This window comes from Lipophrys pholis (genome assembly GCF_963383615.2).
Source record: "Lipophrys pholis genome assembly, chromosome: 1".
Classification (NCBI taxonomy): domain Eukaryota; kingdom Metazoa; phylum Chordata; class Actinopteri; order Blenniiformes; family Blenniidae; genus Lipophrys; species Lipophrys pholis.
The window spans coordinates 8,728,722-8,747,215 of record NC_137635.1 but is presented as its reverse complement, the minus strand read 5'-3'; the positions used below and the strand labels follow the sequence as shown (position 1 = coordinate 8,747,215).

At 42.7% G+C, this 18,494-nt stretch overlaps 2 protein-coding genes across 3 annotated transcripts; one reads left to right on the top strand and one right to left on the bottom strand.

The window, feature by feature from the left end:
- The first annotated feature begins 1,115 nt into the window (after positions 1-1,115).
- Positions 1,116-8,457, top strand: LOC308120857 (endoplasmic reticulum protein SC65-like). 2 transcript variants are annotated; one of them, XM_080481742.1, is made up of 7 exons: positions 1,116-2,406; positions 4,127-4,276; positions 5,408-5,579; positions 5,685-5,813; positions 5,912-6,057; positions 7,664-7,747; positions 8,018-8,457. In XM_080481742.1, the coding sequence occupies exons 1-7, from the start codon at positions 1,951-1,953 to the stop codon at positions 8,159-8,161; spliced, it is 1,281 nt and encodes a 426-aa protein (XP_080337868.1). In that variant the 5' UTR covers positions 1,116-1,950; the 3' UTR covers positions 8,162-8,457. The 2 variants fall into 2 exon arrangements, with proteins under 2 accessions (XP_080337868.1, XP_080337869.1); XM_080481743.1 differs by having other exon boundaries at positions 1,890-2,406; positions 7,664-7,754.
- Positions 8,458-10,505: 2,048 nt separating this feature from the next.
- Positions 10,506-18,249, bottom strand: LOC308120790 (uncharacterized protein). The gene is made up of 11 exons (XM_080481617.1): positions 17,983-18,249; positions 16,110-16,583; positions 14,113-14,294; positions 12,404-12,484; positions 12,235-12,300; positions 12,073-12,140; positions 11,918-11,989; positions 11,502-11,643; positions 11,262-11,369; positions 11,128-11,169; positions 10,506-10,698 (listed from the first exon to the last, which is right to left on the bottom strand). Exons 1-11 carry the CDS (start codon positions 18,149-18,151, stop codon positions 10,693-10,695), a joined length of 1,410 nt encoding a protein of 469 aa, XP_080337743.1. The 5' UTR covers positions 18,152-18,249; the 3' UTR covers positions 10,506-10,692.
- Positions 18,250-18,494: the final 245 nt, after the last annotated feature.

The following is an 18,494-nucleotide window of genomic DNA, read 5'->3' as shown; positions in this document are numbered from 1 at the left end:
ACACACAAGAAAAGACTTGCAAAAATAAATAAATGAATAAAAAATTATATTTGAAAAAAATCGAATCAAATAAATACACATATATATGTGCACAACATGGGTGCTGGGTGCTGGGTGCTGGGTGCCGCTGCCCCTCCAGGTGGTGATACTCCAGGTGTAGAAGTTTCTGAGCACCTTGAGAGGGAGTTTAAAGTCCCTCAGGTGGTGGAGGTGGTGGAGACGCTGTGGAGCTGCTTCACCAGGTGTTGATGTGGCAGAACCACGTCAGGTCCTGTGTGATGTCTACACCCAGGTACTTGAAGCGCTCCACTCTCTCCACCTCGGTCTGACCCTGAGTGGCTGCTCCGCCCTCTGCTGCTCCACCTTCTGCCGCTCCACCCTCTGCTGCTTCTTGCTGTAATCCACAATCAGCTCCTTGGTCTTACTGAGGTTGATGTGCATAACATTTTTACAGTTATTAAAATTGTGTTAACGCCCAAATCAAGAATGAATTATCCTGTTTTAGCAGTTATACTAAATAAAACGTGTTCTTTTTTAAGGTCAAGTTTGAAAACCACCAGCTCTGCAGGTCTTTCCAAAAAGCAAGATTAAATTTACAGTTATAAAAGATCGACGCTCGCTTGTTTCAATGTCTTCGTCACAGAAAGCACATCTGATATGTCCTGCTGCCAGATCACAGATCCAGCATCACTTAGTGTTTTAAAGTGAACTTCTTCCCTTTGGGAGCCACGGGACACTTGGCATTTTGGATCTTAACTTTTTGACTTCTTCTTCAGAAAAGGAAAAAACTGAGACTCTGTTAGATTAAAATGGTTCTTTAATGGAAATGTGTCTTATTGTGCAATTTGGCGGTTTTAAGGTCAAATTGATGTTTTGATGGAGAGCGAGGGCAGAGATGGTTCTACGTCATTTTGAAGTAAATTATAAGACAACATAATAATAGACTGAGGGATTGCTTTTATAACATTCTATTGTGTTTTGTTAACTTTAGAACATTAGACATCATGAAAAGACAGAATGTGTCCAGTGTTATCTAAAAGATGCGTCACAGAGGTCCTCAGTGTACTCAAGGTGTGTAATGAGATAGTGTACTGTTTCAGGATTGGTCAATAAATGGACGGCTGGTTCTGATTTGTTCATATATTTTCATGTTTTACCAAACCTGATTCACCAAGAGAGATGATGTAAAACAACTTGTTGTAATTAAGTATTCCAGGCTTCGTTTCCAGTTGTATCGTGTTTTGTAATTTTCCTACTGTTGTTTATGATGCACTCATCTTTTAAACTCACCACTGGACACACACGCTATTTAGATCACACAACAAATTACCACAGGGTAACTTATTTATACTTTATTCTTCTGTGTGAGGAATGTGCTTTGAACATAGAAGACTATCTTGTGTGTGCGTGTGTGTGTGTGTGTGTGTGTGTGTGTGTGTGTGTGTGTGTGTGTGAGTGATTCTTCTCTGGATCTGGCTCAAAGAACCATACAGTAGCTTGAGATCTACAGCCCCCGCCCCCTCCATTTCCTTTCCATTGTCTGGAAGCCTGGTGGGGTTGCGGTGGGAGAAGAGGATGACTGCAGCCTGGCCAGTCACATGTCCAAAGACCAAAAACAACATAGAAATTCTGAACCGATATGGTAATAGTACCGTAAGAAGATGAAATCCGCAGCTTCCACGTCCTCCAGTCACAATCTACACCCCAACATGCCTGTTCACGTGTGAAATCTGACCAATAACCCTCTTATCTGGACTTTTACACGGGCCTATTCTTGTGCCAAACAAAGACACAGTGACAGCTGAGTGCTCAGCACAGAGAAACCTGAGACAGCGGAGGTCGAAAGACCCAGTCTCTGAATTCCCACCGACACTAAGCACTCCACCAGACCTCCACCAGAAGCTCAGGGAGCAGGAGCCCGTGGAGGAAGCACGGGGATGTTGTCTTATCATGGTTTTATTGTGGCTAAAAGATGATTTCCTCTCAACGTTTCTCTGTGCGACGTTGGTCTGCGTGACCGCAGCCCAATATGAAAACTACAACTTCAGACGTTTTCCTCCAGAGGAGCTCATGCCGCTCGCGGCTGCGTACGGAAAGGCGCTGGAACGTTACGCGGCAGGAAACTGGACGGGATCAATCCATTACTTTGAGTTGAGTTTGCGTTTGCGCCGGCTTCTGAGAGACAGCGTGCGGCACTGCATGCGGCGCTGCAGCAGAGACAAGCACGACGAGGCGTCCGTCCCAGGAGGCCTCGCTGCGTCCTGGGACGTCATGATGGCCGCCTGCTGCCACAAGAAGTGCAGGGAGCATTTTCCCGCGCTGCAGCTTCCGCCTCCCAGCACAGAAATCCTGGAAGATTTCACCACGAGGTCTCCCTACAGATACCTGCACTTTGCACACGCAAAGGTAACGCGTAGAATAATTTCATTATTATTTGACGAGTGTTTTGGTCAGTTTAGCTACCAGGTCAACTACCAAATTAAAAATAAATATTTGAAGATAGAGTCATTTTAAAAAGGCAACCAAGATCTACAAATATGCCAAAGTCACATGTACCACATGCTTACAGAACAATTCTTAAAGTGTGACGTTGTTCTCCTCTTCTGACCAGGGATGTCAAACATTTTAGTTCAGGAGCCACATACAACCCAGTTTCATGTTGGACTAGTAAAACAGTTTCCTAATAACATAGAAATTCAAAAGTTAAAGTAATTTGTTGTTGTTGCGGCGCAGTGTATACACGATGAGAATGTCTATATTTTCACGAAACCAAACATCTACTTTCAAAAATGACTACAATCTTCTGGTGCAAAATATGGTCAAATGTCCAGAAAAGTTCTATTTTTTTGGTGTTTGCTGTGTTGTGTTACTGCGACTCCAAGACTTTTGTTAAAAAAAAAAAAGAAGATGTTTGGCCCACGAACCTTATGTTTGACACCCCTGCCTCAAATCAGCATTCTAAAATCTAAAATTGTTGTTTCGTAGTGATCATTTTCTGTTAATCTTTTGATTTGAACAACCTCCTACAGCACTGAGCTGCAGATATATACTTTAGTAGTTTCACATTCGAATATAGAAAATCAACTTTTGGAATTCAATGATGTTTTTATACAATATGACAAAAAACTAAACAAATGTGTCTTTCAAGTAGCAACAAATAAAACAAATAATGCTTTTAAAATAAAAAAAATCTATTAAAATACTATATATATATATATATATATATATATATATATATATATATATATACTTGTATTTTTAGAGAATAAATGTTAAATATAACTTTAAAATTTTCAAATACAATTTTCTAGGAATTTCAAATGTATTGGGGGTAAATTCCAGAAAGAAAAAGACTCAGCAGCTTTTTTTTTTTTTTTTTTAAAAAAGACTTTATAGCTTCTTTTTTATTTTTTTTTATTTTATTTTACAATACAGACACGAGACAAGGTGACAGACAGAGAAGCAAAAAGAGAGACGAGGAGAAAACATGTCGATGTCCAGCAACTCATTGAAAAACAAAGACTGCTCCTCTTTAAGAACAGTTCTAGGTGGGAGTCAGTCACACTCAGTCACTACTCCAAATGAGGCAGAGTTTGCACACAATATAGTCAAAACATAGCAGCACAGGCCATCATCAGTATATTTATGTTTCATCCAACAACGTCAGAAAGTTGAACTAATTGATTAAATGGATCTGCTCCATCTAAGCAACGAGAAGCATTTCTTTGAGCCACCAAAAGGCTTTGCCAGTCGACGGCTGGCTGAATGTTTCATTTAACTTGTTTGTAAAACCACTTAGATATTTCATTCCAGAAATATGATAAAGAACCTTCTGCAGTGAAACACCTATCCCACAATCCAAAAACTCAGTCTGGATTTAGAATAATACAGTTTATGGATAACTTTGAATTGATTTAACCTCTATATAGAGTTTATGTGACTTTATATGTTTATATGACTTGCACGCACTGGTGTCATAAAAACAGACAAAGTGGGAGACCAGGTGTTTAGAGTTCTGATTTGAGTGTTTCATAAAATCATTTCATGACCCTGAGCAGCTTTAAGAGAAAGGTCTGATGTTTGCATTCAGTCTTCTTGACATTAACAGAGGTAAGTTGTGTTGCAGTTAAATGACCTGCAGAAGGCGGTGCCGTGCGCCTACACCTTCCTCCAGAGGAACCCACAGGACGAGGAGATGCAGCAGCTGATGGAGGAGTACAGGAGGGAATATAATCTGAGCGGTTTCCTCACAGACCACGAGGAGCGCCCCCATGAGGTGAGAAGAACTCCACCTCCTCCCTTCAAACTGGAAACCACTTGATGGAGTAGTAATTTGGCTTTACAGCATTTAATATAATACTCGTACCCATCCTTCAATAAAGTGGTATCAGTGCACCCCAGGCTCCGACCAAACAAAATATGATAAACTTGCTTTGCTTGAATTTGACTAATTGGGACCACAGGTTTTGGATCATGTACAGCTCCCAGGTGATAAAGAGTATGAGCAATTTCTGAATGTATACTGTCATATTTCTCTTGTAAGAGTGTAAATAACTTAACAGTCACTGTCTTGACTATATATTTTAACTATTATTGTTGTTATTGTTTTATATACTGAATATTTGTTCTTTGGTTTCTTTTGTTGCTACTCTTCTATTTAATTTACTGTCCACTTGCTGCTATAACGATGCAAATATCCCCATTGTGGGACAAAAAAGGGTCTTGCCGTGCCTTGCCTTGTCTCGTCTCCTTATATAAAAAGTGTTAATATGACTTGTCGTCTTTCAAACATCTGCCCAAATCCATTCATCCATCTATTATTTTTTCCCAACATATTTGAACAACGTTAGGCTGACAAAAGCCAAAGCTTATTTCCTCTGGTTAAATGACAGAGTACACTATGGACACTATGATACTGCACAGAGTACTCACACTCACATATTTGGAAAAAGATCCCTGGTACCAGCAACGCCGCCCGCAGGAATGCAAGGGAGCAGGAGCGATGTTCACAGTTTGGAGATTCTTTATTATTAATAAGAGTGACAAAAGTAGGACAGACTGTAAATTATGATCTGCCAAAAATATGAAGAGGAGGAGAAAGACAGTTGGTGCAACAGCTAGAACTTAATCAGCAGAGACATTTGGACCAGTAGAGTTAGCGGAGTGTCGCTCAGTGGAACCAGTAGCGCCGAGCCGTGCTACATGCTACATGCTAAAGAGACTCACACACCAGTGATGCTACATGCTAAACATGATTAGAGTGTGACTGATACACCCATGAACAGGGAGCTGGAGCGTGTGGCGCCGCACAGCGAGCTCCGCCCCTCAGTCTCAGTACACGGAGTGTCTTCTGCACCAACTTCATTTTCTGAATTGGAGATCCTGGTGTCTTCATTGTCCTCTGCAGGCCTCCTTCCTGAGAGGAGTGAAGCTTGTTGTTTCGGGCGACTACAGCAGAAGCATCGACCACCTGGAGGAAGCCCTGAAGCTCTACCTGCAGGAGTACGATCTGTGTCGGGCCGACTGCCAGGGCGTCAGTCAGCTTTCACCAGACAAAGATTTCTACGCGGGCTTAGCAGGTCACCACGTCACCACGCACAACTGTGTCCAGTTCAACCTTTCCTGTGATGCTGCCACTGAATTTACAAGACAAACATCTTTGTTGTCTCTCTGCTTCTCATCAGACGTGTTCATGGACATGTTGAGGTGCAAGATGAAATGTGAAGACAACCTGACCCCCAACGTTGGTGGTTATTTTGTGGAGAACTTCATGGCCACTCTCTACCACTACCTTCAATATTCCTATTATAAGTGTAAGTTTATCGTCAGGAGAGCTTTTCGTTGATGATTTGTAGTTTGTAAGGACACTTTCCGGCCGGCAGCTAAACGTCTATGTTTGCTCTGTGACTAGTGAACGATGGCCGCAGCGCTGTGCCCTGTGTGTACAGCTACTTTCTGTTCCAGCCTGACGACCAGGTCATGAAGCAGAACCTGCAGTACTACAAAGCCTACAGCCAACAGTGGGGCCTTCAGTCCGACTACTTCACACCCAGGATGGTAAGACAACCATTAATACTGTAGATCAGGGGTGTAAATCTTATGAAAGTCTCTACATTTACAAAACAATTACAAATGAAAATAACTACAATCTCAACATAAAGACAATTTTAATGAAAACCTCTGGTATAAAATACAGTGAAATGCCAAAAAAAACTCCTCCTGAAGCTGTTGCATTATGGGTGTTTTTTACAAACTCACCCTGAGAGCATGGCTTTCAGCTTTCCTGCCGATATCACAGCTTGGGTCTCAGTGTTATCGGCCCGATACTGCAGAGTACTCAAACTGTCCTCACCTGTTACTGAATCAAGACAGGTTTCTATTTAAGAAAAATATAGATTTTGTTCCGTTAATTTAGGTAGTTTGAAATAAAAATAAATAGCTAAATAATTAGATTTCAATGTGTTCATATAACAAATAATATGCATCTACTAAAGCCCCGTTTCCACCGCACAAAGAGTACAGGAATGGAGTGGTATGGTCCGTTAAGGTTCGTGTTTCAAGAATTTGGGATTTTCCGGAAATAACCGCTCCAAAGGTGTCCGCTTTTCCGTCGGGTTCCTCAGGACCATAGACATAAACACGTTACGCCGGGACACCGGAGCTGCTCCGAGCCCCGAGGTCTGTCCTCGCATCGCGTCCGTCATCCCTGCCCCAAAACGGAAGTTGCGGCTGTCGTCGCCAGTGACATTGCCCGGGACGTCGCCGGACCGCAGTCTGGTGCACTTTAACTACCCGGGGGCCGGCCGGCGTTCGCTCTCTCGGAACCAACATGGAAGTTGCAGCTGCAGCTCTTTGGCTGTAAAAAAAAAAAAAAAAAAAAAAAGTTAACTAAACAACTCGTGCAAAGCGGAGGATGTAAACAACAACAGAGGATTCATAAGGTCCAGATCTGCCGCCCTGGCTGAGATTACTGTTGCAACGCCACACACCGCCTACATTTTAACCTACGTTCTGTGGAGAAAACGTGCACCAGATTTGGTTCTGGTTACGCTTTGCCATACTGCTCCGTTCCATCCCAGCACTTTTTGTACTGTGGAAACTGGGGCTTAAAATTCAGGTTCAAGTCAGATAGTAAAAAAAAAAAAAGTTACACACACAAAAAAAGAGCTAAAAAAAAATCACCACGCCAGGAACTGTGAACGAAATTGGGTCGGCCGACCCTGCCAGTGAGGTGTCCCTTGGCTGTTTTTTTTTCAAGGAATTGGCAACCCTGTGTAAACATAATGCAGTGCGGAGATAGACGCAACTCACGGTCCAGCGTCGACTCACACGGCTCCCGGTAATGCACAGTCTTCACGTATCATTTATTATGGAGCATGATTTAGGCTTTATGGCCTTCAATAAGTACTCATATCATATGGAGGTGTTTTATATGATCATTTAGGGTGCACTGCTGTACAAGTTTTGCTTTCAAAGGAACACACATAAACAAATGAATGAATGAATGACAGTAGCTTAAGGCAAGTACTCCTACTTGTACCTGTCCTTTAGAAAAGTGGTATCGGTGCATTCCCACAAACAACTTTCTACCTTATGGGGTTTTTAAAAAATGATATTTCAGTTTCTGTATTATCTTTATTGTTTTTTTTCCCTGTTTTCACAGGAGGCTCTCAAATACTACAACCAGACCGTCACTCAAAAGCAGATGTTGACATCTGCAGAAAAGTACTTAAGTTTGACTGCAGAGGTGAGATGTATGTGTGATTTATTTTCTTCCATAAAATGCTCAAATTATTATTGCACACAAGCACTGTGACATCCTAGAGATTTCTGTTAAGGGATGTAGAACTTATGCTTTAAGTGAATGTGTGACAGGAAACAGGACTCTGTAAAGGTTTTCATTCTACGTGAACCACATCAGTTTGAAACACGTTAACCAGCATATACAAAATGTCCAGCCATTTTAAGTGCTCTGAGTTTGGGTGTTTATCTATTTGTTTGTTTGTTTGTTTTGAAGGAGTTTCTTGGACCAGAGGAAGCTGCTCTTTTGGCCTCGGAGTCTCCCGACGCTGAGTTTGAAGGTGAGGGAGACTACGAGGAGTCCATCTATGCCAACTGGAAGCAGCCTAAAGGCAAAGGGGACGCTGGCAAGTCCGACTGAGCAACATTGATCCAATCATAGTGATTACATGATTAATACTCAGGCGAAGAAATACAGTCCGCAATAGCTTTTGTGGCGCAGTGGCGGGTGGGAGGATAAAGAAGTTGACTGATCAGGAGTTCGATCCTCACAGCAGACAGGTCACCACCTGAGCTTGACCCTTGACCCCTGTAAAGGAGCTTCCACAAGAGGATTAATAAAGTCTGATTAGTTTCTAATCTCAGAAACTTTAATTAGTGTACTTTCACCTTGTATTCACAACCATCTTTTTTTGATAAATAAAAACGACGTACTGCATGTGGCATTTCTATCTTAAAATAACAGAAAAATCTTTGAGGATGTGACCTCAGTTTGCTCTGATGCATTTTATCAAATCAAACTGATGCCATGCAGCGTGTTGTTATGTTCTGGTATGAATCTGTTCCAGTGAATCCACAGACTAACACACAACAGAGGATGAGCTTCTGTGTTGTGGGTTTTGTTCGGGCAGACAGTCATTAGTTTTGTGTCTCGCTATTGAACAGGCTGTCCACTTTAACTTGTCGCCAGTTAATCTGGGCCTGTTTCCTGGATGATCAGCAGTTGTTGAGCACCCGGTCATGGGCATGACAGCGACTTTATTATAGTGAAGTTGACGTTTCTCAGAACAGTCTTCTTTAGCGAGCAGTGATGGGAAATCCGACTCTTTAAACTGACTCAAAGGTTTATGAGTCCTTCATCCAAGTGAACCGGTTGTCAGTCATTGGAGTCAGACCACGTTGACATGCACTTGGGTATTTTCCCCCTCCATATTTACAAAAGATTCTTCATTGACACAGGCCCGCATAGACACCTAGTTCAGAGCTGCTATGAGCAGCCAAACCTGTAGGGGGCAGTGTAATGAGAAGCATGAACATCACTATTGGCTATTATCATGGTTCATAGTACAGGCCTCTGGACAGATCTGCTGTCCATCACAGGACAAACACACGGAGACGGACAAACATTCACATCTAGAGGCATTTTAGTGTCACCAATTAACCTCACATGCATGTTTTTGGACTGTGGTTGACTGGTTTGGACTGTGATTGAAGGGTGTGCCGGTTAAACTAACACAGCAGCATCTATCCACTTTAGTTCAGCAGCCCAGATGGGAATCAAACCCACAATCCCTGGCTTCGGAGGCCAGTGCCTTATTTATTAGGCCACTGGAGAAAGTCTTGCAGACAAATTCAGATGTGTGCAAACTATTATTTAGTTTCTAAGCCAAAACAAAACTGAAGGTGCAGGCCTGCTTTGTTTCCTCAGAACAAACTGAGAAAGTCCTCAGTCCTCCACACAATGAACTGTGAATGTCCAGCGACTCCTACCAGTCCAGTCCAGTCCAGTCCAGTCCAGAAACATCTGATGGGAGACACAGCATCACCAGCAGAGCTTTCTTCTTGTTCTCCAGCGTTGCCAGAGGAAGGCTGAGCTTTTCGGCCACTCGGAGCGCTATCTGGCTCCCCTCACACTCTCCAGGTCAGAAATCATAGACATAATATACAGAGACGCCTCATAGACTGGCGCTGCCTACTGGAGCTGACGTATCAGCGCGGACGCCATCTTGGATGGGTCCCCCAGTGCATTTATTTCTACTGAGGAAGGTGAAGTCCAACTACTAGAATCATAACTCTCCGAATTTTCACACATTAAAAATATGAGCATATGACCTATAACTCCTATAACCTGTTGACATTGGCCTATGAATTTGCGTGTGTGTGAGATTTGAACTCAGATCGCTGAATCCAGCGATCGGAGTTCAAATCGCGGTGGGACCCACTTAATTCCAGTTTGTTGTCCATAGCGTCCACAGCAACAGTAAAATCCTAAGAGTGCAACAGCTTTGTTGATCACGCTGGAAGAAACTAAAACTATACATCGTATACATAAACCGAATGCATAATATGAGAATAAGGTGACATTTGTCACTAAAAAAGTTGGACGTTAGTGGAAGGCGATCACTGTGGTGCGTCAGTCAGACTGCACTTTCGCTTACAGTAGTGACGTCACAATCATACGACAGTGCCGCCAGTTAGTGACGTCCGCCATGGTGGGGAATCAACTACAAGTTTCCGACAATGGACTGCAAGAAGCACATTTGGTTTTATATGATTTAAAGTTGTTCAAGGCAGATTATTGCTTTGGTAACTTACATGATCTGCTCTCTTTTTCCGACATGGTGAGTTTCCCTGAACGCTCGGATGAGCGGGCCCCTTTAAATGTTGCTTGAGAAAAGGAAGATCCTACAGACTTGACACACTAACAGTGATTCCATGAGGTGCGTTTCACGCTCACTGTTCAAAAACTGCATAAGGAGACATGGTCAACTGAACATTTTATTTATTTTTGTGAACTTGGTGTCAGTCAACATTTTCAAGCACAGACAAAATAAAACTATCTACATGAATGAACAATAAGTCTGTGTCTTGCTGAAGAAACTATGTCTGGTCCTGGCAGTGGGGGGGAACGAGGCTCAGCTGGTCACACAAGCAGCAGCTTGGGATGTTGAATTAGATCTGGAGGATTGAAAGCAGAGGGAGCAACATGAAGAGAAATGCATACGTGTGTGTGAAGCAACATGTTACACCTCATTTTCAATGGAAATATTCAAAATTAATTAAAAGTTACAAGTGTTGAATCATCTGCAACAACGCTAAAATGTAACTTCATTTGGGTCGTGGGTCAAAAACCAAGAGGCTCCAATCCGACCAGCCAAACCATCGAGCAAAAATATGGACATTTTCATCACGCACACTATGCGCCACAACAAAGACAGACTTTAAAGTTTAATTGTAAAGGTTATTATGGCTCTCTTTTACTGGTCTGGCCCACTCAAGATGTAATGGCGCTTTATGTGGCCCCTGAACTAAAATGTGTTTGACACCCTGCTCTAATCCGTTCAGTTTATCATCTAATAAGACGGGAACTGAAGAATCATGTCTTACATCATCTTTGGTGGGAGTGCTCAACTTCTTTCTTCTCTTCCCCTGTAAGTAAAGACATATACAATTTTCAACGAGTTAATGAAATATATTGACAGTCATGGGTTTTGGCAGCGATATGTTGTAGAAACTCTTACATAGTTGTGACTGCAGGAAAACCCTGGGTGTTTCCGAGCGTGCAGCTCGGCTTCTCTTTCGGCCTGATCATAGTATTTGGCCTTCTGCTCTTCCGACAACAGCTTCCACTGTTGAACAAGGACAACACACTGTCAGCACACACACTGCCGCTCCACTACAAGCCAGCTTGTTCATGTGATGATCAGAAGACGATCACCGTTAACTGGCTGCTGACATTGTGTAGGAGATAAGACACTCACTCTCTCTCCCAGCACTTTATTGACGCTCGCACTTCCACTCCCCATGTGTTCAGCCGTCACCATTGGCCTCTGCTCCTTCAGGAAAAGCATGAAGGCATTTAATGGCTTCTTGACCTGCGGCTGCTGCTGCTGCTTTCTCTTTCTGTGAGAACACAAGGGAAAAGCAAAGTGTGAGAGCACATGAGCGCCATCTGAAACCTGGAGACAGGAGATGAACACTTTAAACATGAAGGAATATATGAAAGGATGAAAATATCAATGACAAAGAAGTATAGGTAAATGAACGTGTCATGAAAGATGCTGATCGGGATGACATTCAAGTGCATCCGCAGAAACCTGATCCACTTAATTTCACATCCAGAGCCTGTTATCAAGCAGAAACACCTTCAGGATAGAACCAGCGGAAGCAAACGTACTTTGGATTGTTGGGTTTGGTCTGAGGCGCCGCGGGGAGAACCACACACACAGCCTCTCCATTCCTACAGACACTAAAAGACACAGGCATTTAAATAGTGAGAAGGTGAAGACGCAGGAAGTAAAGAGCTGCGTTTCCGTGCTTTGATTCACTCACAGCGATCCGACAGGCTGCAGGCTGGTGGTGAAGTGTTGTGGGAGGCTGATCCTTTGTACATTGTTACACTGCAAACAAACACAAAATGGAGTGAGACCACATGTACTGGTGTCGTCACTATAAACACGTTTGCACAATCCGAGTGCTTCACTAGGATCTTACTGGGTCTGCAGCAGGGAGCGTTATCACGCTTGCCGACGAGGGGCCGTTGTAGACAGGCCACTGATACTGTGTGTTCAGCAGAGAGGAAAGGGAGTGTTACTAACTATACAAATCAAAGTGTCTTTACAGTCCAATGACCAACACCGAGAGTGTCTCTTGGGTTTCTTACTGGGATCACAGGAGCTGCAGGGAGGATCACATCTGCAGAGGAGGAGCTGTTGTTGGCAGGCCACTGATACTGTGTGTTCTCCTGAGGGAGAAGTGAGTGTCAGTGAGCAGAACACACATCAGTCCATCAACACAAAGACAAACATTCCTCAATCATCACTTGATATATAAATATCATTGCATCGTACATAAAGAGGAGTAAAACGACTAATGTGAAACTAAAGTCCAGTGGTGTTTACATGTTAAACTCAACGATGGAGAGTTACTCAGACCTTTGAACTACAAGTAGAATGTTTGTCACTGATCCTTCAATAGTGGACGTCCATGCTGACATATCTAAAACCAACACTTGCCATCGTATAAATGACTGTCAGTAATTTGCTAGTGTATCAGCAGATCTCTCTAAATGTGTTGAGATCAAAGTGTGAGGACGTCTGTCCCTGCCTCTTGCTGGGTGTCTCACCTGTCCCTGGCTAAATGTCCCTGCCTCACTGTGCTGAGCAGGCTGCGAGCCGCTCGGAGCCGCCATCACTGGACTTAAGCACTGTAGCACTGGAGGAGCATCTCCTGGGCTCGTCCACCCACCATGTTGTCCTGTCTGACTGTGGTCAGGTGGAGGAAGGACGACTGGCACAGCAATGTTTGGAGCCGGAGGGTTTCCTGCTTCCAGCAGTTTGATCAGCTGATCCTCAAGTGTCAAATCAAAGCTGACGTCTGGATCCATGGCTGCAGCTGGCTTTGTCTGGTTTCGATATATGACTGTGAGCCGATGGGTAATACGGGTAGGAAGAGACTGGTGTGTTATAACTCAGTCTGTTCTATCAGTTGTGATGTGTTCGGTGGTTAACTCTCTCTAGAATCCTTGTTCTGGAGCAGCTCTCAAAGTCAGCTGTTGACTGTCTGAATTCTGGAGCAGAAGTCAGAACCTTCATTGGATCTGGCTGTGTGAGGTCGCAAAAGCAGTTGTTACCATGACAACGGCTCATTTAAATGATGTACCATCATCTAACTGTCCTCCATCCAACAGATCCTGCCATGTAAACCACATCTCTCCCTCAGAGGAAACGATCCTGTCGCACCATAAAATATATTTATCACATAAAGAAAAACAGTATAGAACAATTAAATGAAATTCAAGAGTTGAAGATATCTCAGCCAGGGTAGAGGGCAGTGAGGTCATGCAAGAGAAACCCATAGGAGGCTTCTGTCACCCCCAGAAGGAGGTGGAGACCGATCAGAGTTCTGATCTGTCCTGAAGTTATCGTTGTGAAACTTTGTGTACCACTTTGCACGGCATAAACATTTGTGTTGTCGCTCATCAAACTGAAAATCTCAAGTATAGAATGTTTGAAGAATTCATAAGAGTCTCATGGAATGTTTTTAACCATGTTTCAGGCTCTGCGCTTGTTTCCATCGATGCCATTTTTATTGTTTTACTCTATTTTATTGCTTATCTTCATGTTTTTAGATTCTTAGAAGTTTGGCTTTAGCTGGGGTTGTTTTAAGGTGCTCTAGAAATAAAGTTGATGCAACTGGTTGCAGACTTTAGAGCATCTTCCCTCAAACAGCTGAGCTCAAATCAGTGAAGCATGAAGACAAAAACTTACAAGACAAAGTTGTACTTTCCTGTTTCGTTTTTAAATGGAGCTTCCAGTACAAATATGGAACGATTCACTGGTGTTAGGGGGGCAGATTGCGGACTTTACGCACCCTCCATGTTTGTGAAGCGGCACCGTGGTGCGCACCGGCTGCAGCACCGCGGCTGCGTCCCGCCCGGAGACCCATCCCAGAGCCTCTTCCAGACGGGGAACCATCTCCTTGTGGCGCAGCAGACTCTCCACCTCCTGTCTCCAGAAAGGAACCGGCGGTCCGTCTATGAATCCTTCTTCTTGCTGCAACAGAAAATAAACCTGTTTGGAGCAAAAGTCCAAGTCTGTGATCCTGCAAGACTTTCTGTGAATAAACACTGGAGGGTGGAGGTCTGGTCTCCTCCTCTATCCAACACACGTGACTCTACATTACCTGCAGGTGTGTTTTCACACACGGTTAAATATACGTTTTGTTTTAGAAATGGATGATAGTTTCAAGAGATGCTCCCGATATGTCACATGGCTCACAAAAGTTTGGGGTTAAATAATGAATGGAAATGGAATATAAAAAAAAAAGATAGAAAAAGAATATGCCTACCTTTGTATTTTTTTTTGTATTATTAATTCTCTTTATATTTCCTTTTAATTTTGGCACTCCTGTGATTCCATACTCATGAGGGATCATCTATGGAATTGATTTCCTTCTTAATGGGGTTGGGACTGTTGGGCCTAGGCATCCATTGTTCACCCTTCCTTACAAAAGGGTGGGGGCAGGGTGACTCCATGTTTGTTTGAGAACAAAGAAACATGGAGTCACCGCTGGAAAAATTCCCCATTGGTCACGTGACCCCCCCCCATGACTTATTTATGACAATTATTTATGAATTAATACACTTTTGTTAATAAACGACTGTTAGCCGAATTTAACGATTCTTGTTGATTATTGTTGACAATTCACTGGTTTGCAACAGTCTGTGCTCGGATCTCACGCCTTCCCTTTTATTTAAGATTATATTTTTTTACATAGAAATATTAACTTAAATGAAACTTTTTCCAAACGAAACTGATATTTTGGTAACTAGCCATTTCCAGTTTATCTGGTGGTACCCCGTTTCATTATTAATAAATAACAATTTTTTTCAAAACAATAACTTTTCATTAAATTATTTTTGATAATTTATTAACTTTTAATTACTCAATTACTTTAGGAGTTGTTAATGAGTTAATGACCATTTACTTGCATTAATAATTAAAAATTTTCATAAATTACTTCCAATTATTTATTACTTTCAGTAATCTACCACTTACAGTAATTTAACACTAATAACTAACCATAAATCCCAAAAGACCATCAGTTGTGTTCCTCAAGTCAGGTTGGTACACTGCTGACACACCATTTGTGTTAGAATTGCTATGACGGCAACAACCAATCAGCTCAGGAGAAACAACAGTCCATCATTACTTGAGGAACTGAAGGTTAGTCAGTCCCAAATATCTGCAGAAACTTGACACTAAACACCTGCAGTGATGGAGAGCTGAGTCACACGACCTGTCAGGTGGTTTGAGATGAGCTGGATCGTAGAGTGAAGGCAAGAGAATCAACAAGTGTTCAGCAACTCTGGAACTGATTCAAGACTGTTGGGAAACCATTTGAGGTGACGACCTGATGAAGCTCATCCAGAGAAGGTCAAGACTGAGCAGAGCAAAGGCTGGAATTTATGTTAAACAAAACAAGCATTGAATTAGGATAGGTTGTGATTTTGGGCTGAATCTTGACTTCCTGCCTGTGAGTTCTCATGTGGACCAACAAATGTTTCCGTTTACTGAAACATTTCCCACAGGTTTCACAAGTACAAGGCTTCACACGTGTGTGCGTTCTGTTGTGGCGTAACAAACTATCCTGTTGAGTAAAGCTTTTTCCGCATGGTTCACAAGAATAAGGCTTCTCACCTGTGTGAGTTCTCTTGTGGAACAGCAAACGGCTCAGCATACTGAAACTTTTCCCACATGTTTCACAAATTATTTTCTTTTTATCAGTGACCGTTCCTAAGCTCGGACTTGTTTTAGCTTTTTTACAAACATTTTCACCAGATATTCTGTCACCAAGAAGCTCTTCACCTTCAGCCTGCTGCGCTGACTCAGGAACCTCGTCCACATGGTCGCCAAGAACTACGCTGCATTTCTTCAGCTTGACATGTCTAGTTGATCCTGAGTCGATATGTTTTGTCACATGGTGGACTTCGGAGTCACGAGAGACGAGCTGCTCAGAGTCCGGGTCTTCTTTTGGTTCACTCAGGGAACTTTGCTCCTCAATAGAAGGAACCCAAAAGGAACCACTTTCTACCTTCAGGATAAGCTGCTCCCCCTCCTGGCTAGTACTGAGTTCCTGCTGCTTCTCAAGCTGGGAAACTTCTGGTTCCTCTTTGATCTGTGGAGGTTCTGCTTCTTCTGGTTCCTCTTTGATCTGTGGAGGTTCTGCTTCTTCTGGTTCCTCTTTGATCTGCGTAGGTTCTGGGTCTTCCTGCTCTCCACAGTAGTCCGTTTCCTGGTTCAAGCGCTGCGCCTCCCTGCATTGACGGTGCTGTTGGAGCTCTGGAGAAACAAAAAAGTACAAGCTAAAAGGTAAGTTACGTTACTTCAACAGTTCCAGCTTTAAAAAAAACAACAACAACAACAAAAAAAAAAAAACAGACTCAAGCGGTGAAAGATAAAAACTTTAAAATTTCAAAACCAGCACACAGTCATTCCAGGATGGGCTGATGTGCAGCTTCATCTGCTGAACAGCTGGTGGATTAATGATTCTTTTTTGGATCAGACAACTGCAGACACCCTGTTCTGAGCTCCTGGTACGGGACTAGTTTGTTGAAACGCGGTGAAAATTTCTCCGGCAGGAGCAGTTTGTCGCTGGGTGGTCCAGTCTCTCACAGAGTCGTGGGAATCGTCACGTTCACCATCAGTAACAGTCTAAAAAAAACACCATCCTCCTCCTCTTCAATGTGTGGCGCTTCATGTTCCCCCTGCTCCACACTGGAGCTCATCTTCTGGTGACCAATGTGTCTCTGGACTCTCTAGATAGAAGTAGCTGTGGGGTTTTGTTACGGCCCGGCTCGAAAGACCACAGACCAGGAAGGGAAGACAAACTATGGAGCAGGTTTAAAACCCTTCATTGGGTGTTTATTTAAACAAATCACCAGGTGTGTGTATGTCATCATTGTAGATGTATTGTGTGCTATGGGTGCATGTTGCGGGTGTCTTCAGTCGGATGATGGGTGTAATACAGGGGTCTCCTACCTCGGTCCTCGAGGGCCCCCGTCCTGAATGTTTTCGCTCTCTCCCAGTTGGGCAGTAACAGAAAGCTCTTGTTTAATAGTGATGAGAAACCCAACTCCTTAAACTGACTCAAGGGTTTTTCAGTCGTTCATCCAACTGAACTGGATGTCTGAATCAAGAGTCATTTGAGTGAGTTGTGCATGTGCACCATTTCCACATTTTTCGTGGTTTTCTTTTTTTAGGTTTATTTTAGTAAATAGCAGGTATAAAGAATGGCAAATATACCCTATATATGTGTCTGATTTTAAAGTTTAATTTGTTCCTCCAAAATTTAGATTTTCTTCTTTCAAGTTTCAAAAATAGTTTACTAGTATTATTAATAAATAACGTGACGTTTAAAAGGGCAGCGGAACTATTTATAGGGGAAAGCATTAAACGCAACACAATAGACGCTCGAGTCGTATTTTAAAATAATTCATGTATTAATTCATGTATTTATTTCTACAAGCTTTACGAAACAAACAATGTGGCTTTTTTCCCTCCGCCGTCGTTCCGAAACTTTGTGAGCGCAGCGCCGCTGCAGAAGGTTTCTACTTTAAAATCTCTATTGTTATTTCATTCTGAACAAGAACTGCAGCCTCATCTCTGTGTGCTGGCTTCAAAAGAAAAGCAACGATCCTCCACGAGGCACTTCCACGAGCTCATTCAGACATTTCCATACCTGTTTTGAGGAACTTGATTTGAATTTTCCTGTCGATTTCCAACAATCTGTTACGACGAACTTCCTCCTCGTACCGGACGATAGTTTGTTGAAACACGAAGAATATTTCTCCAGCAGCAGCCGTTAGTCGCTCGTTGATAAAGTCTCTCAAAGCCTGAAGTGAAGTCATTGTTGCTGCTGAAGGAGCTTAAATTCCTCTGATGGACTCGAGACACCGGAGAGTCTAACGGAAGTCAAACTGCCTCCCGAGCTGCTTCTTCTTTCATTGATTCGGAGGATAACAAACAAGGTTCACATTCACATTGACACCTGCTGGACATAGGGGGAACTGCTCATTAAATCGTAGGAGCTCTTTATGAATGGACTGCCCCGTGTTTTTTACAACTATCAATGTATTGATCATCATGTGTGAAACATAAAAATGTTATCAAATATTTTGAAGGGGAGACAAAGCCTAGAGTTTTTGTTTGATTTTACATTTTCCAGACAGATTCCAGGAATTCTTTTTAACC